The 21,441-nt window shown below is 49.6% G+C and overlaps 1 protein-coding gene across 1 annotated transcript in view; it reads left to right on the forward strand.

The window, feature by feature from the left end:
* The window catches only part of CSMD1 (CUB and Sushi multiple domains 1), a gene marked incomplete at both ends in the record, with an annotated part of 1,655,719 nt that overhangs the window by 1,278,197 nt on the left and 356,081 nt on the right, over window positions 1-21,441 (forward strand). Inside the window, one exon of the mRNA XM_081269879.1 lies at window positions 2,574-2,686. Coding sequence (XP_081126005.1) covers window positions 2,574-2,686 — 113 coding nt within the window. The remainder of the gene's footprint in view (window positions 1-2,573; window positions 2,687-21,441) is intronic.

Below are 21,441 nucleotides of genomic sequence, written 5' to 3' on the forward strand. Positions count from 1 at the left end.
TTCTCAATTTTGACACCAAATCACAATCCATAGAAGGTGAATTTGTTTTCCTATAAATGGACATATGAACGCGGAGATGAGCTACAGACCCTGAGAAACTATTTGCAACCCATGTCTATGACAAAAGACAAGGGTCTGCACTGTACTCTAGGACAGAGCTCTGGGCACTGGAAGCGGGTGGGAGGGAAGGAAGAGCAAGGGAAGCAATCCAACTGAAAGGAGTCAGAGACATGCACAGACCTTGCACTGAGGAGGGTGTGCACATGGCTCTAAGTACACGACAAGGTCCTCGGCAAGTTAGTGACCCGCTCGCGTGTCAGGGTGGCTACAGAGGATGGCCAGATTCCTGTGGAAGACACAGAGACTGTGTGGCTCACATGTTGCTGTTGGCAATGCAAAAATTGTACCTCTAGTCTGGGGAACAAGGTTGGACGTTTATTTAAAAACTAAACGTGTGATTATATGGCCCAGCCATCACATTCCTGGGTATTTATCTCAGAAAAATGAAGATTGATGTTCTAGAAAAATCTGCACATAAGCATTCAAAGCAGTTTTGCCTGTCATGTAGCAAACTACAGTCAGCCCAATAAGCAGATGAGTGACCAAGCTGGTTGTGGCGTGTCCACACCATGAGATCCTACCCAGTGCCACAGAGAAATGAGCCCTGGGACAAACCAACCCTTGGACGGAGCTCCAGGGATTTAAGACAACTGAACACAGTCGATCCCCAAGGCTAAACATGATGATTCCACTTGCATAGTATGTTTAAATGAAAATGACGTGGAGATACAGAGTGGGGTTGCCAAGGGCGAGGGACAGAGGTGGTGGGTGGGGGTGGCAGGAGGAAGTCAGTGTGGTAGCTCCTGAGGGAATTCTGCAGGGATGGAACTGATCTGTAAAGATTGAAGGGTGGATTTCCCACCCCCACGGGTGCTGTAACATGGAGCTACCCACACAGAATACCTGAGAGCCAGAGAGAACCAGACAGCCACACCATATCAGTGCCAATATCCTGGTTGTGATATTACATTATAATTTTGCAAAATGTTGGAATCAGGAGAAACTAGGGGAAAAATACATACTGATTTAACTATTTCATAGGTATTCATAATTGTCTCGATAAAAACTTCAAAAATACAACATTAATCTTCAACATTAATCAACATTAATCCCTTCTTATGTATATAGGCACATTGTGATTGCATGTGGAAATTACAGTGAATGAAGTACAAACGAGCATGAGTAAGCGGCACCAGGGTGATGCTGAACCACATGTCCTGCAGAGCATGACTTCATTCATAGAAAGCCACAAAAACAGGAAACCCAGTCATGTTTCATCCAGGTTGGAGCAAGGGGGCAGGCGGAGGAAGGCCTCTGGGAGCTGGTATCCTTGCTGATCTGTGTGGTGGTTCATTTTACACAGAGCCCCGGAGAGAGTCATTTATGATCCATGCACATTTTCGTTTGTTACACTTCAATAAAATATGTGCATGAAGAGGAAAACAAATCTCTCTTCAAATCAAACAAGGAAGAAACAACTCATCCATGCAGAAAAGAACAATCTTGCCAACAAAACACATCTTCAGAAAACCATGCGTGCTTGCAGACTGCATGTCAGTCACTGGGACACCTGCTCTCTGGGGCTTGTGGGTAATGCCACATGCACTACTTCTCAGTAATGACTGTTGTTCATCTTGCTCTCAAGATCCAGGTATTCTGTGCCTCCAACAAGAATGCTGGGTTGATAGACAGATGATATGATTGATGGGCTAAATCATGTGTTCATATTCCTGAAACTACTTTGCCGAAAGCAAAGCTTCCTATTTGATTAGGGACATTTGTTTTGGTTGAATTGATTTCTTTCTTGCACTTTTTCTATTTCGACATGCTTTTCTGTCAGCACATCGGGTTCAGTCAATGGATTCAGTGTTTCTTTTCACTGGCTGACAGCAGCTGCTATGTGACTGCTTTATTAATGTACACTGAATGCCTCATTGAAGCGCTGCATGGCTTGACCTGGGCATTAACATGCAGAGGGGGAGCTCAGGCGTGCTGCTGAGTCTGTTTCTGCTAGGCACGCTCTTCTTCTTTGCCATTTTTTTAAACATGTGATTACTTATAATGAGTTTTAATAGAGATTGTGAAAAGGTACATGATAAATCTACGCTGGTCAATCTGATCATTTTGTGAATGAACTTGTACCTACCATGGGGTCATGTTGCATGGCCAGTGGCCCCATTTTCCCCAAGATTGTCCCAGTGTTAGCAGCCTAAGTTTGCTTCTGGGGAAGCCCTCAGTGGCAGGCAAATGAGGTGGTACATCGCATGAAGCTGATTTTTATAATAAGAGATGTACCTTTGCAGAGATGGAGTACTCACTGTGAAATGCGGGTGATCTCAACTCTTCAGTACTAGGGTAAACCACAAGTGGTCGTAGATTCTCCGAGGGAGGCCTTGCTGTCTAGTCCTCCAGGGTTTGGTTGCCTAAGCAGCAAGACCCTCCTCCCAGGCGAAAGTCAGACTGACTTGAGTAAAGTTGTCTTTGACCAGGTTCTAACTCCCTGTTCTGCGCAGGCTCACGGGATCCAGTGTTCCCGACCTCATCGTGAGCATGAGCAACCAGATGTGGCTCCACCTGCAGTCTGACGACAGCATCGGCTCCCCTGGATTCAAAGCCATTTACCAAGGTAGGACCGAAACACACTGGCTCTCAGCAGAGGTCGGCGTTCTGCCTGGTTGGTTAGAGATGAGCTATCAACCCACCAGAAGGACGTTAGCATAGGGACTGACTGTGTGCACTTCCTACGTCCTGTGTACCGTTCCCATCTGGAGGGAGGATTTTAAATTTCGAAAGCCTGACGTTCTGTGATGGGTACCATAATGACGTTAAAACAAACTGTGAGACTGAGCATAGAAAGACCCTGACGCAAGGCTCGCAGGGTAGCATGTGGAGTAGCATGTTGAGTGCTGTCTTCAAAACCTTTATTTTCATTATGGGAAATTTCAAAATGAAAACACAAGTTAAAAAGAACAGTGCAATGTATGGAATATGGTTTATATTTATAAATTTCTTTGAGCCAACCCAATTATTTGAAATGAAAATTCTGTGCTTTTCCTTGTCGATGGCCTATTTTACAAATCTGGAGGTGGTAGAAACTGATAGCTAAGCAGAGGGTTCCTGGCCGAAGAATGCGAGTGACTTTGTTGTAGAGGAGGTGCGATCGATCTCGCCCTGTGCCGCGTTCACCTCAGGATTTAGGGCTGTCTGTGCGTGCCTGTTCTTTGGATTTGCCTTTGAAACAGGTTTTACAGTATCTTACTAGACCCTTCGTTAATTATTGAGCTTTGAAGACATTTGACATGATAAAGTGCATTTTCACAGGGTAAAATGGCATTGTTAAATTGGAGAATTGGGATTTTATTCATTTTTGCTTTGTGAATTTGGGTGGACGGAAGCTCCTATTTTCCAAGTGTATGCTGTAAGTGTGGCTTTAGGAGTTGAAAAAAGGTAGTGAGAGTTTGTCAGTTATGACGCAAATGAGGCAGGTAATGAAATCACCTGCAGACCCCAGCAGAGCAAAGGTGGGGTGACATGTCAGGAGTCGGCCAGTGTGAGCTCAGGGTGGTACGCTCTCCCCTGGTTAGGCTGTGCCAGTGTCCTGTGGTGAGGAGAGGCCCTACTTGAGCTTGCTCACCTGGAAGGTGTGGAGTTGATTTCTTCTTGCTGGAGGTGTAGGGCCTTGGTGCTCCATCCCACTCCAACATCAGACTAGAATGCAGCGATGATTGCTGGACACTTCCTGGTGTTCAGGAGTTTGGGCATGGCCTGTTGAACATCTCGACTGTAGTTAATACCAACATGGACCAACACTTGGTCCTGCCTTAGGTGAATCTAGAAGCACAGTGGACACCACACCCTCCAAAAGGACAATTGCAGAGCTCACGGTGTCCCTGCCAAAACACACATGCTGAGGGCCCCGGTGGCTGAAGAGCAGAGACTGACACCATGTCCAACTGTGGGTCCCGACTACTAAGGCTATGTGTATTTTCAATTAACAAGTGTCGTATTTCCACTTGCTGACCAGCACACGTTAATTATAATTACACTTAACTCTGATTAGTACTCTGTAAACAGTGTCACTCATCCATTAATCGTACAGCTTGAGATGCCACAAAGACACAGATAACCACCCATCCCCGGGGCTGCCCGTTCAGTACCAGGTATTATCTTTCCACAAAGCAGTATTCCAAAGGTAAAGAGATGATTAAACAGGAGGAACAGCAAGACTTTGAGGACTTAAAACATGGAGAGAACATATCAGAAGACATCCTAGAAATCAGTATTTCCAGAGTGCTATGTTTAGCTAATAGCTGGAGGCAAAGAGCAAGTCCCATGCCAAGGTGACCATGCGGTACACAACTAAATGCACACAACCCATTGTTGAACCATGTTACCCTAAAGTGCATCCATGTCTGCAGACTCCGGCACCACATGGTTCTAAATAACACATAGTATTAGGGGCCCAGGCTCTGGGCCAGGCCACCTGACACCACCCTGACACTTCAGCTAGGCACCTCGGGGCCGGTTCCGAAGCTCTACATGTCTGATCTCACTTTTCAACACTGACCAACACTTGCTCCTGCGTAAGATGAATCTAAAAGCACAGAGAACACCACAGCCCAAACCAAAACGATGGTTGCGGAGTTCACTCCATCCCTGCCAAGACACACATGCTCAGGGTCTGAAGAGCAGAGAGAAGTCTGGGCATTGTGGTGAGGACGTCTGCTTCATAGCTTGGTTGTGACGATCGAGGGTTTCGACAGAGAACTCCAATAGCACACAGCGAGAGGTCGACCAGGGCTGGCGCCGGTTGCCATCCGCGTTTCTTTTTAACTTGGAGATTTCTCAATACACAAAATGTTTGCATTCTATAAGTGCTGTGCTCACAGCAGAATTCAAACCGAGTAGAGGGCGTTGGATGAGCAGTCCTTTCCCCCACAGGTGGTCTCCTCACTTGGCCACTTCACTTTCCCAGGGGCATGTGCCGTCTGTGGATTACTCTGGGTCTCCCCAGAATTTTCCAGTGAGTGCAGCATTGAACCAGGCACCATGGGCTGCCTCCTAGTCTACGCATCGTCACGTGAGAAATGCTGCCTCACCTAATTTTCAGATCAGTGTTGTGTGAGTCAGAGACCCCTCGTGGGTAGCAGTATATTTACTCCCAGCTGTCACAGAGGAGCCCTCATACCACCCTGATCAAACTCCCCACTCTTTCTCTACAGATGTCGAGAGAGCTTGAGCTTATCAGGGGTCTGGGCATTTAGGGGGTCCTCAAATCTTTGAATCACACTCTTGCCCTGAGAGGCCGAAGTTCTTGATTCTCTATAATAGAAGCACTCTGCACTCTCCTGGCAGCCTCGGGACACACAGAAATGGTGAAGTGACCTCCAGGGGCATCAAGGAGGACAGAACTTTGTCCACACCACCCTCCACAGGCCTCCACTTCCCCAGACCTGCAGGCATGGGAGCAGCTGGGTTTCCTCACTTACTACTGTCTCCTCCATCCCCCAAGAGCCCAGATGGAAGGGTCAGTTAGCAGTCTTCAGGGGAGAGTGGATCCTACAGCATCTGGGGTGAGACGTAAAGGGAGCCTAAGGACTAGGGAGACCTGAGTGTCACGTGGAAGAGAGCTTTGTTTATTTAAAACTTTTTTGCAAACAAACTTACTTAATTCAAAATCATCTGTTAAAAACCAAAAAGGTTTTAAGTAAATTTCAATATGTCTGATATAAATAAATTTCAGTCTAGGTGTATAAAGCAATGCTATTCACCTATCAAACTATGTAAGTATATTTAAGTCTCTCTCTCTCTCTCTCTCTATATATATATATATATATATACACACACATCTGTGTTAAACTCTCTGTGATTCATATATATGGATTCTACATGTCTGTAGTTTATACATATATAACATTTATTTATTCATGAACCATACATAGTATATATGTAGGATCCATATATATATATATACAACAAGTCTCAGAGCAATATAGAAGTGTATGAAAAACTAATACAAATCTATGGCAATTTTTCACTTCATATTTAAATATCCTTTCCTAAATTTCAAAACTAGTTGCTAAGAATCAAAACAAAATTTCAAGAGTGAATTTTGCATATAACACTACCAGAATTCCAGCTAGACCACCCTGGGCCCAGGGCTTGAGGCTGTCCATCACAAGTGGGGCAGAGAAGAGAGGAAGAAAAACAGGGGTCCTCGATTCAAGGCCAGGCTCCTTCCTGACCACTGTGGCACCCAGCCCTGAGGAAACCGACCAGCGGTCAGCTCGGAACCTAGTGCATGTCCAACATGTCCAAGTAGCCACAGTTGCAGCGTTGATGGCCCCACGCGCATCGCTGTGTAGAGCCACGTGGGCTACTTCTGAAGCTTTTTTTTTTTTTTTTTGGTCACAAAAATAACATCAGTTAGAGTTTGTCACACAAGTTGATGAACTGCATTTCGTCAAATCATGTTCATGTAATTTGCCATAGCTATTTAAATTTTAGCAGGGGGTAAATTAAAGGAGATGTTCCCTGAGATGAGCTGCTGGGTAGTAAAACAAGACCTATTTTCAGCTCACACTAAGAATTATTTCAGTAAAATTATTTGAGTTCAGCATCACTGTTTCAGAGACAGAATTACCTCCTAGTCCAGTGACCAGACAGGTGATAAGAGCAAGTGACACCTCACTGAGGGGGCTGTGCCCCTCAGTGTGTGACCGCTGGTCTCTTCCTGTCTGGCAGACAGGAGGTGATGCTGCACGTGGTGCCCAGTAGCAGAAAGCATGGCAAGTCCAGAGCACAGGCCCGTGTCCCTGTGGAGGAGCCTCCCCTGCACAGTGGTGCCGCGGTCCTTGAGATCCTTCTCTAATGTGTGGGTGGGGTTGCTCCCCTTGGCCGGCGTGGCTGGCCCTCTGTGTCCTCTGTGTGAGCCATTAATGAATGATCAGGGGTCCCAGAGAACTGTGAGGTGTGTGAGGCTGTGGAACTGGCCCAAGCTGGCTGGTCCACGTGGAACGTGAGCTCATGACCCTGGCTTTGGTACCCAGATCCATGTGCTGCTCAAAGCCATGCAGCATGGTGCCTGCCAGCAAAATGGGGTGATTCCTGAAGACCCACAGAGAAGAAAAGGCAGAGCCATGCTGAGTCTGCCTCAAGTGGCCTGCCTGGGGGTGGGCACTCCCACGGAGCCTTGTGGCACCACGCAGATAGCATCTCCTGTCTCAGGTGGCTTACCAGGCTTGCAAGGCCTTCACTTCTCCCCGTGTCTAGGAGAAGGCCTGGGTGAGCCCGTCCACACAGGTGGAGGACGAGGCGAGCAGGGCAGGTGCCCAGCGAGTGTGTTCAGCTGCCTTAGCAGAGCACCACAGACGGGGCCGTCCAGGACCAAGGCTGCACAGAGGCGCTCTCTGGTGAGGCTACCTCCCGTTCACAGATGGCTCCTTCTCTCTGTGTCCTGTGGTGACAGGGATGCATGAGCTCTTGGATCTTTTATAAGGACACTATTGCCATTAGGGGGCTCCCCCCTCATGACCGAACGGCCTCCCGTGGCCCCACCTCCCAACACCATAACACTGGAGATTCTGGTTCCAACACATGACTTCTGGCACAGAGACATGCAGACGGCAGGCAGCCAGCTGATCTGGGAGGTGGTCGGAAGCTGGGAGGAGCCTTCAGACTTCCTGCTAACTGAAGCAAGAGGCCACGCGGGTGGCAGTGACCACCGATGAGGGACACATGGGGAGGGAGGCTCACTGCTTGGGTGGTTCCTGAAGGAGACAGCTCTGTTCCCGGGTCTGAAGAAGGTGTGTAGGTGGCCCCACAGGCCACCACAGCCAGCTCCTCACCATTCTGCCTTTCCCACCCGCGAGCAGCCTCCTCAGGACCCTGGGGTCTCCTTTCCCACCTATGAACAGCCTCCTCAGGACCCTGGGGTCTCCCTTCCCACCCGTGAGCAGCCTCCTCAGGACCCTGGGGTCTCCATTCCGAGGCGGATCATTGCTGCCCTGTCTCGCGGGCTCACCCCTGCCTGACTGGAGGGCTGGCGGTAGGACGGTCCAGCCCCGTCTCTGAGGGTCATCAGAGCCTCCAGGGTGGCAGCTACTCATCTGTCGTTATCACCTGCTGACCAGGGATTCCAAGAGAGATCTCATGGACTCCGAGTGTCCCAGCCCTTGGTCAGGGCTTGTGCCAGTGTGAGGACTCCCCTCTGCTGGCTGGCCCTGGGGAGGGTCTTTGAGGGCCCGTGAAGCAGGACCCTCTTGAGTTCATCCTTTCCTTCTCCTGCTGTGAAACGCCTCCGTGACAGCAGGTCTGATTTCAGCCTCTGGCTTAGGGAGCTCTGTGTCCCCTACAGTCCAGGATCCTTGCTCCACTGTGGGGATCAGCACCTCATGGCCACAGACCTGGACTGGCCGCGTGTCCTGCAGGACACGTGCCTCTCATCATCTCCGAGCTCTCACCACGGCTGTACCATCTGAAGTCCATCCAGCATCTGCCTCGGAAAGCCTCTGGGCTCTAGGGTGTGGGGAGGACTAGGGGGCTCTGTGGTCAGTACCCACTATGGCTCCTGCCTGGCTCTAGAGGGAGTTTTTGTCTGAACAGTCAGGACTCACAGCCTCCGTCCAGTAGGCGTGAGGAGGGTAGCCAACCCCTGCGTCTGCAGCAGGCCCTCTGAGAGTGCGTACACTGCTCTGTGGACTCAGGGATTGTTAAAGGAGATCTCCCCAAGATGGGCTTTCCAGGGCTGCCATTCCACATATTAAGGGTGGTTTCACTGTTCCTTCCCTCCGCCATCCCAGAAACAGACAGGGCCATCCCTCCCGCTGCTGCCCAGGTCCCAGAACAGACACCTGGACTTCCCTGGGGCACCACTGCTTGCTGCTAGGACATGCTTGTGCTTTCTAGCCCCCTGGCCTGGCATGCAGGCTGTCCAGCTCCTTCATTCACATGCAGCATGTTGGAGGCCTCAAGCCCAGGAGCTCAGAGGTCAATGCAGATCCTTTGAAACTGTTGGTGCTACTCTGATCCAAAGGCCCAAGTCTGGGCAGGTGCCCGTGACTCCCTTCTCTTGTGCTTGAGCCTTCAGTTACGTGCCTGGTCCCCCGTCCCACCCAAGCCTGTGTCTTTTGTAGGTTCTCCCAGGCTCCCTTCCCTTGCTTCCTGGGGTCCCGTTCAGCAGTGGCGCTCATCCTTTGTTGGACCCCCCCTCATATGAGCTGCAGGAGGCATTTCTGCACACTTCCTCACCCTGCGGGGTACTGCACTGGGTCGTCTGCTCTCCCTGGAGGCCCACACAGGACATACGACCAGGCCAGGTGGGCTGGGATCCTGCACTGTCCCGGTACTGGCTCTCGCTGCAGGAGGTTCTGTGCAAGGGGACCCACTTCTTCACTGCAGAGCATCACAGCATCTGAGTCGTCCCCCCTGCCCTGCCCCACGCCAGCAGTCAGTGGGTAACGTGGGCGCCTGTCCCTCTGTACCCCACGTTTCACATGCTGTCTGAGGAAGGAACATCCTCTACACCTGCAGCTCCGTCCCCCTCCACAGTGGGCTGGTGGATCCATTTCTCATCCTCTTCCAGGCTCAGGTCCTGCAGGAGCTGCCCTATGCCCCGCCCCTCTGTGCTGCACTCCTGTGACTCACCTCCATCCTTTCCCTCCCAGGTGTCCCCACCCCCTGCCCTGAGCCTCCCTCCCCTCCAAGGCCCAGCTGCCACACCTCACCAGGACAAAGCCACTCCTTCCCGTGCTCCTGGAGCTGTCTGGCCATGACCCTTTCAGCCAGGGTCTGGGAGTCCCCCGAGGATGGAGGCCCCGCCTGCCTCTCCAGGAGCAGCCAGGTGTGTAGTGAGGGAGCTGAGGTCCCTGGGCTCCCTGGGCTCTGCCACCATCAGTTTCCCTGGGTGAACCCCAGCTGGCCCCACCAGGCTTCAGTTTTCCTACCTGGTGACCAATAAGATTAATGGGTGATTTTATTAAAACAAAATGAAAATAAACAGTCACCACAAATTTATAGAATAGTATTGAGCTCTCAATCACCACCTCTTTTTGCTTTGCATGGGCTGGAGAACTCGGTGAGCGATCACATTCCTGAGGGCCCAATTTTCCCCTGACTTATAGTCCACGAGTGAATCAGAAACGGGGCTCTTGTTAATAAAGAGACATAAGCCGTCATTAAACACTTACCTCGGCAGCAGCTCCAAGCTGGAAGAGTGGGTGAGGCGGGAGCACATTAAATTCTGATGCAGGAATTTGACATTTAAATTCCAGGTTTATTGGCCCATTTGCTTGAGATCCCTCCCACACTCCTCCTTAACATTTATCCTCACAGATTAAGTCTCAGTCTCAAAGTAAACAGAGATAGGACGCAGCAGGAATCAGGTGGAGTTTAGGAGCCCCAGGGCCAGCATCTCAGGGGCCTGCGGGAGCGTTCCCACCTGCATCGCTGCCTCCAGCCAGAGCGAAAGGGATACCTTTGTGTTTATTTATTCTTTAATTCATTTTTTATTTGTTCTAATTAGTTACACGTAGCAGTAGGATGCACTTTGATACGTCGTATGTAATGGAGTATAACTTCTCGTTCTTCTGGTTGGACATGAGGAGAATCCCACTGGTCAGGTGTCATATATGCACATAGGGTAATAAAGCCTGATTCATTCTGCTGTCCTTACTACTCCTGTACCCCTTCCCCTCCCTTCGGTCCCCTCTAATAGAAAGTACCTCTCTTCTTCCCTAGCCCCCACCTTATTGTGAATTAGCATCTGCACATTAGAGAACACTTTCAGCCTTTGGTTTGTGGGGTTTGGCTTCTTTCACTCAGCATGATACACTCCAGCTCCATCCATTTACTGGCAAATGCCCTCGTTCCATCTCCTCTAAGGCTGAGTTTGTGAAACTCGGAATTAGAAACACATGCTTCCAGATTCTGCTTGGGCTAGGGAAGTGTCTTCTGGTTGTCTTCCACCCTCTCCAGGGTCCCCCTCCTCTCCGGGGTCTGAGTTTGGGCGGGATGTGATGACTCTCCTGATGTGGCCACTACTTGGATCTTTGAGTCAGATGAGGGTGGGGTGTTCCTTAAAAGAATTTTCCCTTGGTCTTTCTTTGATTTTACCAAATTTGTATTTTTCTTTCATATCCCTATTTCTTTTAGAAATTGTTGTCATCTCAAAACAAAAAACAAAACTGTCTTGGTTGGAATGTTTGAATTTGGTTGATTTACAAATGGAACACATTCTACACCCCTGGAATAAAGTTATAGAAGGAACGGCTGCTTTCTCTAAATACACTCTGTATTTTAGCCTTCAAACATGCGCTGGTGCCTCTAAGCCAGCAACGCCCTTTGGTCACAGTGGGGCTCTGCGACAGCTTAAGTGCATTTACCTTAAGATATGTTTCTTTAGCCTATTAGCATGCAGAGCTCGGGTCCCCTCTGCTGTCCCACAGGGAAGGAGGGGGAACACAGAGAAGCTGGTGCCAGGGAGACTGAGGAGAAATCAGCTGGGGAAGCGGGGCTACCCCCCCACCCGGCTAGAGGCCTGGAGAGGGCAGGATGAGGGCTGAGTGACCCAGAGCAAGTGGCCAAGAGCCCTGGCTGGGCTCCAGTGGTAATTGCCCTGGCCTTCAGTGGCCTCCTCTAGGAGGAGAGGTGGGGAGGGGTCATCTTGCTGTGGCTCCTCCTACAGCACGCTCTCCTGCAGCTCTGGAAAGGACGGGGATCAGCAGACTGTGGGTATTCAGCTGTCATGGGGAGCTGATTCTAGAGATGACCACAAGCCAGAGGGACATCGCTGCTGCCTGTCTTCCACCAGGGACACCTCAGTGCCAGTGGGCATGGAGGAAACTTTGAGGCTCTTCAGCATTTTTGCTAATAGCACAAGGATGTGACACATATCTGCCAGGACAGGTGGCCCCAGGAGCATGTGGCTCAGTATCTCACTGATGGATTCCTCGGTGCCAAATGTTTTCTAAATTGCAGTGGCCGGCAGGACCGCGTGACCAATGTTGTGACCAATGCCTGGCAGGAAGGTCCTCTGATGGCCGTGCTAGGAGGTGCCTGGGGTGGGTCCTGAGAGCAGCGGGCCTGGCAGGGCTCAGACGGGTCTCCACAGCCAGCAGGAAGCCACTGTGGGTGCACGGGGCACCCAGTGCCTGGGGCAAACCCTGACATGCAGGGTGTGAGGAGGAAGGGGAAATGGGACCATCTGTGCATCTCATGCGCTCACAGCGAGGGCTGGGAGGGCTCTGAGAGGCTGGGTGGTGACAGCCTGACCCCCACCCACCCCCCCTGACCCCCATCCACCCCCCTGACCCCCACCCACCTTCCCTCCTCTGCAGGGCTCTCCCCCGGGCTGTACCAGTCCTAAGAACAGCAACATTTTTTCTTAAATGTGTGAATGTTTAAATAATTGGAAACTTGCCAGTTTGAGGCTCAGAATATTAACTGCTCTGCTTTCCTATGAAGCCTTTTGATTATTCTCCTCCTAGCTGTTCCCTCCTTAGTCCTGTGTGTGCTTGGGCGTTGGAGCACATACAATGGCATGACGTGGTGTGACACAGGGAGGGGCACAGTGCTACACAGAGCTTAGGCTGATTCAGATTCAGTCTCCTTTAACTTCAGTGTCTTCCTAAAAGTCCTCACATTTATGCCATTTTAATGCGCGTAGCTTGAGCTTTTTCTCCTACTTGGGGAAGCGCTGTCAAAAGCTTTGCAGGGCTTCCAGCGGGCCTGCAGGTGTGAGCCCAGCAGGCCCCTCTCCAAGTCCTGGCTCTTCCCCTTCTTGTGTGCAGGCACCGGCTACCCGTCCACCTTACTGCCTTGGGCTCTTGCCTTGTGTCTTGCACCCTCTGCTGGTGGCCCATTAAAGCCTTGTGGCCCCGCCAGCTCTGCCTGTGATGGTGGCCGTGGCTGCAGCTGCCCAGGGTTGCTGGCCACTCCCTACCATCCCCACCTGAGCTCTTGCCACACGGTTTTTTTTTCTTTTAAATATATGTACTTAGGAAAATTCCTCCCAAACTTTCTTTACTTCACACTTTCATTAATAAACAGTAGCTTCTGTCCTCTGATTTTTAAGGGAATACTTTCCTGAGTTCTAGAGCCAGCATTTTCCTGCTGCTGCTCCCCCGCAGAGTCCTCTGCCCCTCTTCCCTGCCTGCCTCTCTTCCCTCCTCCTCAGCCTTACAACAGCTGTGAGGGCCGCGCAGGCCCAGGATGCTCTCGCGATCCATCCTCTGGACCTCTGTGCGCAGCGACCCCTCCATGCAGATCCACATGCTTTTCATGAGGTTCTAATTTTTTTGGTCCTCACTCTCCACTTACCCACTTTGGTCCTTTTCCCTGTCACTTAGACTGACTGTTGTTTTAGTTACTCTTTGTTCCCTTGAATCTTATTTTTTAATTTTACTTCTATTATCAAAAACCTTGTTCCTTACAAATGAGCAAGGCCCACCATCACCAGCTCTAGGAGGGTCAGATGCACCTCCTGGACCCCAGTTTCCTCAGCTCCGCTTTTTTCTCTTGTGTAAAAGCGTAGTGAAGCGTAGCTCTCAGCTCCTCTGCCTTAGACTGTTATACCTCGTGGCCTTAGAAAACTGTCAGTGAGGACGCTGCATCCACTTCCCCCAGAAGAAACAGCAGTCCTATCTGAGCACTCCCTCACGCACCCTGGGCCCAGGGGCAGGGAGACTCTGGTGGGCCATTCCCAGGGCCTGTCTGTTCCTGAGGCAGGGGGCTACAGGGCTGCACCAAACCCCAGGGAGGGTGGGCAGAGCGGCCAAAGGACCAACTCCAGTATCAAGCCCCACCTTTTCTGTCCCACCAAGTGTGCCCTGATGCCACCCAGCAGATCACCCACCTGCCCACACCAAGCCCTCTGCAGAAGGAATCGCACCAGCCCTCTGCCCTGGGTACAGTTTTCCTTGTCCACCAAAATGCCTCTGGAAATAGCTTCTCTTTAGGTAAAACCTGGACCAACCTTTTGTTTTCTTTTTCTTTTATTTATTCTATTTTCTTTTTCTAGGACTCAAATATTAATCTTCACTGATAAAATTAGCATTTTTGTTTCATTAAAATGTTTAAGTCTATTGAAATTGTGTCATAAGCAAAAAGTACACTGCTCTTTCCCATTAGCGCGAGTGCCCGGTAGGTGCGGGTGACGGGCACACCAGGCTCCCTCCCACGGGCACCTGCTGTCTTTCTATCAGTGCCTGTGGTTCTTTGATCATGTCTATTGCTCTTTTGATGTTTGCTTAATCCTTTTAGTAATGAGGTACTCAGAATATAACAACTGATGTTACTCAGTGCTTTAATTTTATTAAGAATTTTCTACCTTCCTGAAAATGAACTCACATTTGCCATTTTTTTTTAGTTCTTTACATCTTTGGCTGCTTTGCTAAGCAGTCATTATGGGCTGGCAGACGGTGTGCTAATTATTTCCTTTCTTCCCCCAGCTCAATTAGTGCTGTAATTTCCCCACATGTTCTTGAAGTTAGAAGAAAATTTATTAAGGCTGCCAGCTAGAATTCAAAAATAATACCTTGAACACCAACGATGTATTTTCCTATTTAGAGCTCAGAATTCCAAAGTCTAGAACATCTTATCATATATGCTTTTGAAAATTATAATACAATAATTTCAAAAATGGCATATATTTTTCTGTTTCTGTTCTGCTTCTTACAAGATTGTCACCTAACTTGCTTTGCTGGAAGACATTCCTTCCTAGAGAGGAGGCAGTGACTCTCTCTAGTAGCATATCTCATGCCTGCCTGAGCACCGCCTTTGACTTCCCCCCAGCCTCCCACAGGGCCTTGAGCTAGTCACTAATTCTCTTATCGTCAGCTTCATTGCCTGTGACGTGGGATTAAATGACTGGGGTTTGGCAGGATAAATTGCATAAATAATACGGCAGCTCATGGAAGACTGTGGGATGTCCTTAGTTGGAATCTGTGATTCCATGTATGTATTTTGCAAATGGTCTACACAAATATGTGTCATAACTGAAGGAGAATTATCTAGAAAGACAAAAAAAAACTAACTTTAAATTGTTCATGCCATATGGCCTTTAACTATCTCCAACCTCTGGCAGTCTCTCTGAGAGGACAAAGATCACACACAGGTGCATTAGAAAGAGTACAAGGTGCATGAGAAAGTGCATGCCCAAGTGCACTAGAAAAAGCATGCACTGGTGCATTAAAAGAGCACACACCAGTGCATTAGAGCATGCACAGATACATTAGAAAGAGTATATAGGGATGCACTAGAAAGAACAGGCATAGGTGGATTAGAGCATGCACAGGTAAATTAGAGAGAGCCAACAGGTATGTTAGGAAGTGCATACAGGTGCAAGGTTCATTAGAGAGAGCAAGCACCAGTGTATCAGTGCATTGGAGCATTAGAAAGGGCACTGATGGGTGTATTAGGAAGAGTTTGTTCAGATTCCTTTCTCTTTTCTTTTCCTCCCTGAGGCTGCGGCTATTTCCTTTCTTGCAGTCAATTCTATTACAACAAACTTTTCAAATTATTTTTCAGTCCATTTCAACTTTACTGTTATCATTCCAAACTGTTCTTCTTGTCAAAAATGTAATTATCCATCCAGGTCTGGGACAGCACTTCCGAGTTTCCATTACACTCCTTCTCCCACAGGTACACTCAGGACAAGCAGTCATTTCACTTTCCTCGAGGACAATCTCCTTAGGAGTCAAGATGATAGATCTAAATCGTGTGCTCTTCCTTCCTCTGTCACACACCAACCTGAACTATGCTGCTTATTTCAAGGATATAATCCTGCAGTTGCCTTTGAGGGTTGTTCTTTGTTTTGTTTCTGAAAATTTCATCCTCTAACTATTCATGTGGCTTTGCTTTTCTTGTGGGCTCTGTTCAAATCCATCAGAAACTCTCATTTACCAGGTGGCCCTTCTCCCGCCCAGCCTTGCTCCCTGTGATGCATGTCCACCAGATGCCTGCACCTGTCTCAGGTGATCGTCCCCTCTCCTGGCCCTCTTGTCTGTGGGTTGGATGCGTGCTCCATCATCCTGCCCTCTGAGGTCTCTGGTCAAAGGTAAATGTGCTGAAAAGAGCCGTGAATCCCGAGCTAGAGTCCTGGCTCCAGTGTCTGAGCTGCATGTTCACGTTAGCTTCTTTTCATCACCTACTTTGTCTTCCCAAAAACCATGGCATGGCATCCTCACATCCAACTCGAGGGGCCTCTGAGGGAATTAAACAGTTGGATATGCGCACATAGACTCGTGTTAAGCCCCAGGCTGTGACGGCCACTCAGCCCATGTTAGGACCCATTAGGGCAGTTACAAAAATTACACCAGTGAGGCCCAGATAACTGACCCCAACTATGTGAGAATATTGTTTCCTCTTCCTTTATTCAGGTGCATTATGAGCACCAACTTATTAAAAATTCGTGGACTTGTGGTTGTGATTGATTGATGTAAGTTTCAAGTTTCTTTGTCTGCTGGGAATTAAAACCCAGGGCCTTGTGCTTGCTGGGCATGTGAGCCATATCCCAGTTCACATGTTTCTTTATTTATCCTTCTCTTTCTTTCTTCTTATCTGTGCAACTGACTTGCAAAAGAAAGAGGGTGGCTGGTCTTGTAGATTGGCAGGGCGTGGTTTGGCTGAAGGCCTCCCCATGCTGTTTGGGGGCAGTCCCTGCGATCATGCCTGTATCCTGCATCTGGGGGCATGCCCAGGCTGTGTCTAAGTTTTTTCCACTGCCCGGTCGCATATCTAGTGGTGTGTTTTTCTGCCAGGTGCCCACTGAGCAGGGGCTATGGTTGAGGGCATCTTCATGCCATCACTCCTCTTGCATGAGCTGGTTGAGGTGCTTCTCATAGACCGTGCTGTTGCCTGTGCCATGATGAAGTCTGTAGGTGAGAAACACTAGCTCCTCTCACCTGTCCCCTGCATCAAACAAGATACCTATGTGGCACCCTCAGTGATGTCTGCATTGTGCACTTTCTGTGGAGGCCTGAAGATTAGGGGCTGTGCTGGGTGCCATAGGTGCTCAGCTGCACCCTGCTGTCTACCCACTAGATGCCAGTAGCACCCTCCCCGCCAACTGGGACTACTAGAAACATCTCCAGACACCGCCAAATGGCCCAGTGCCCCTGGGGGTCTTGTGGCAATGAAAGAGCCCTGGGTTGGAATCAGTGCTCTAAGTGATGACATTTAGTTTTGGATTAAGCCCTCACGTGTTGGTCTAAGCATGGCTGATGGGTTCCATCCGTACTGTGTCCCGTCTTTGCTGACGCCGAGATCCCACCTCCCTTCCTTTTGGCCTCTTCTCAGGTCAGCCCCTAACAGAGGATCACTCCTACCCTCCTGAACATGTACCAGAGGGTCCTGCGCCATGTCACTCCACACCTGCTGCCAGCTGCTTGGCCAAGGGCCCTGGTCCCTGAGGGGCGAGTGACACTTGAACAACTCCAACACTCACCTGAGCACTGAGGAGGGCCCAGCGTCCTGAGTGTCCATGGCTCTGGTCACTCTCTGGGGGGAGGAAGAGTGTGTGTGAAAGAGGGTGTGTGTCGACGTGCCGGCAGTCCCCGCGGAAGCCTCTGGCTCAAGTGCAGGGCAGCTGCTGAACGTCGGCTCTCCCATCCCCACTTCTCCCCACACCGACATCCCTGTCACTACAGCTCTGGTGGCATTAGACTGTCACGTGCCTCAGCTGCTTCTTGGCACAACACAGAGGAGACTCCTCGGAGCAGCACGGCACCCCCTCCCCAGGGCCACGGCTGAGAAGAGTCTCCAACGTGTTTCCTCTGTTTTCAGACTTAGTCTACGTCTCTTGTGTTGAAGGCCTTTGGAAACTCTTTATCTCTGGATTCATGGTGAGATTTACTTTATGTTTAAAAATGTTTTTGGATTGTTTTTAAAATATTTTTATAATTAAATAAAAATTTTTGTACATATACAGGGTCCCACAGTCAAAGGTGCAAAATGAGGTAGAATTTTTAACTCTCACTTTTATTCCCTTTTTCTCTGCATTTTTTCCTCCTTTCCACATATACATTTTTTTTAAATTATGGTGTATTTTTTTTAAACACACACACACACACACACACACACACACACACACACCACAGTGTCACCTCCTCCCCCAACTTGGGTTCCTGGGCTACCTTCTCAGCTCTGGTACATTCTGGAGCTCCTTCTGCAGTCTTTGTCACCCTTCTGCCTCTCTCAGCTGCACAGTGCTCCACACCTCAGACAGATGGACCACACTGTCCTCAGCCAGTCTTCTAACCTGCTGAGGGCTTCTTTCCTGTCCTTCACCTTAAAAGCACTCTGGCGTGACACGTCTTGTGCATTTGTCTTCTCACGTTTTTAGAGCCAGGGGTCACACGTGGCACACAGTGCGCATTTCCAACAAGTATCCAGTTGCTTTTTAACAAGCCAGTATGACCTTAGATACAAGAACTTGGCTTTGTTTCTCAAAATAGCCACAGACCTAGGCACAAATACACCTTGCAACCATCGTTATAAACAGAATGTGTGGATTCCTATGGGAAAAACACCACTGTTATCACTAAGAAAAAGATCATATTTTTTAAAAAAATCAAAAAACTAATTCAACAGTCTTCTGTAGCAAACAGAAGAGACAGAGCTTGACGATTCAGGAATCCACAGCCTGCTATACAAACCACATGAAGACTTCTCAAAGAAAAACATAGAGCAGTAATTGTTATTAATACAGACCCAACAACCCTTGATAAAGCATCAGCCCCTAGAGGTGGACCATGTGTCATTGCAGGACAGGACCAGATGAATTTTTTCTAGGAACCCAAGGTCGGTTCAGTAATTAAAATAACCCATCACCTAAAGAGATAAAGAGGTGACAGCATGTGGTCACATCAAATAGGGCAGAAAAGACCTTGGACAAAATGCAGCCCGAGTCCCAGCTTAGAAACCTCCCCAGCTTGGTGGCTGCCCTCAGAGAAGCATGCTCTCTGTTCAGGAGGCCGAGGGCAGATGTGGCTGTGAGGCAGGGCCTCCCTGCCCCCAGGGCCCTGGGGAACCACCCTTGCCTCTTCAGCTTCTGATGTTGCCCACCTTCCTGGGCCTGAGCCCCTCACTCCAAGTCTCTGCCTCTGGCCTCACTTGGCCTCCTGCTCCGGGCCTCTGACTTCCCTGTATGTCTCTAGTAAAGAGGTCACTGTGCGACCCTTCGATGACCAGCCCAACTCATCTCTAGACCCGTAATTAAATCACATCCGCCAAGAACATTTTCCTAAATAAGGTCAGATTTGGCAGTTCTGAGGATGCGGGGTAATGTGTGTCATTATCAGGAGGGATGATAGTAACAGCATCTCAGAAAGGAAGGGGTAGAGGGCCCCTTCAACCAGGTATAGAGAGCATCTGCAAAATAAAACAGAACAAACAGTCCCCAAAGAGCGCCCATCGCTGACGCTGACAGAGCCCGAGAAGGACTGTGTCTCTCTCGAGAACTAGAACCAGCAGAGACCCTTGCTCCCGGGACACTGGAGAGCAGCCTGGCACAGCAAGGAAGAGAAGAGCTGAAGACCCCCCCAGCCGTGGTGTTGGAGGAGAGGACACCCAGATCAGAAGATGGGAGCAGAGCCCAGAGGCAGAGCCCACCACGGGACCCCACCCCTGTGAAGGTCCACGCGTGCTTCAGAGGAGGAAGATGAGCCGAGGACAGGGCGGCGGTGCGGGCCTGGGACGTGCACCTCAGCCTGGACCCTCGCCTCCTGCTGTGTTACACAGAGGCCAGGAGATCCGATGGCCGCAGGCAGAGCTGAGGACCTCAGGGAAAGGCAGGTCCCAGTCTAGACTGAGCACAGGCATCTGAGACCTGTCCTGAAAGTGCAGTTCATACATGGAAAGTTGATGGAACTGGCTTCTCAAAATGAAACTCTGTGCCATGGGGGAGAGGAAGACCTGCGGGGGGGGGGGGGGGACGGGAAGCTGCCAGGCTCAGCCTGCGGGTCTGCTCGGAGGACACGCTGTGAGGGGCATGAAGAGCCCGGACACCAAGGGGAGGCACCCACACAACTAGGAACAGCGCAAAAGGTAAAGACCAACCTGTCCTCCCAGGAGATATGCAGTAGGCACCTAAAGAATCACGTTTGACACCTTTAGCTGTTAGAAGATTTTCATCGAAACAAGAAAGGAACATCATCACACACCTATAGGAAGACCTGAAATAAAAATAGAGGCCCTACAAAATGTCTCCAAGTTCGCAGAGGAATCAGGCGTCTCCACGTTGCTGAGGGGACGTAAAGGGTACAGCCAATCCAGGGGTCAGTTTGGCAGTTTCTTATAAAAACCAAACAAGCAATTAATGAATGAGCCACAGTTGTACTCCTGGAACTTGACTTTAGAGAAAAGAATGCTTACATTCAAATAATAATAGAATTATATAAACAGGAATGTTTGTAGAATCTTTATTCATTAATAGTCCAAAATCTAGAAACTACCAAGATTCCATTCAAAAGGCCAATGATTAAACTACCTGTGGTTCATCCGCAGCCAGGAATATTACTCAGAGATGAAAAAGAATGAACCATTAATCTGCAGAATACAGGATGGCACCCCCAGAGGGGCGTGCCAACTGGAAGAGGACAAGGCTGCATTTCTGTGACTTTTTGAATAGATAGAAATGGAGATCAGATTAGTAGCTGCCAGAGGTTAAGGAGGGGTGTGGGCTGGGCTCTGGAAGGGCCAGTGGCGTGAATGTCTGTTGGCCTCATTTACCCATGACACAGCCCATCTCCCTCCTCTCCAGGAGACCTGCACAAAGGGCAGAGAGCTTCCCTGGAAAGCCCAGCTCTGAGGCAGGCACGCACTGAGCCAAGGCCAATGACAACCGAGAGGGCTGCTGTGTCCCTGGCGTCTGGCTGTTTGTCTTGGGTAAACGAGGGCGTTAGACCAGGATACATCAAATCAAGGCAGCAACACATAGGATTTTTATGAGTTTGCTTCTTGAACAATATTATGATAAATTCACACAAAGGCATTTGATCCTTTCCCTTCCTACCAAGAGGATCAAGGAAAGAAGATGAGTTTGCCTCCAGTCTTTGAAGCGTTCTGATGCATGACAGGCAGGCCTGCTGATAAGAATTAGGCTGCGCTCTGAATGAGCAGGGCCTCCCTCTCGCCTGCCGCCTCGCCTGTGCCGCTGTGTGTTCCTGTCCTCCTGTTTGAGTCGCACGCTGTTGCTTTTTGGAGGACTAGTACATAAAGTGGCTCAGAAGCCAATGACTGGCACACCCTCAGAGCTTCACTTTCACCATGGCTAATCATATCACGTCAGGGTGTCTGCGTGAGCCCCATGCCACGCGCAGGGCTTCACTGGGAAGACTAGAAACAGCCCCCTGCCATCTTACTCCAGGAAATGCCCACTGCTGA

Source organism: Spermophilus citellus (genome assembly GCF_964194105.1).
Source record: "Spermophilus citellus genome assembly, chromosome: 16".
NCBI classification, from domain to species: domain Eukaryota; kingdom Metazoa; phylum Chordata; class Mammalia; order Rodentia; family Sciuridae; genus Spermophilus; species Spermophilus citellus.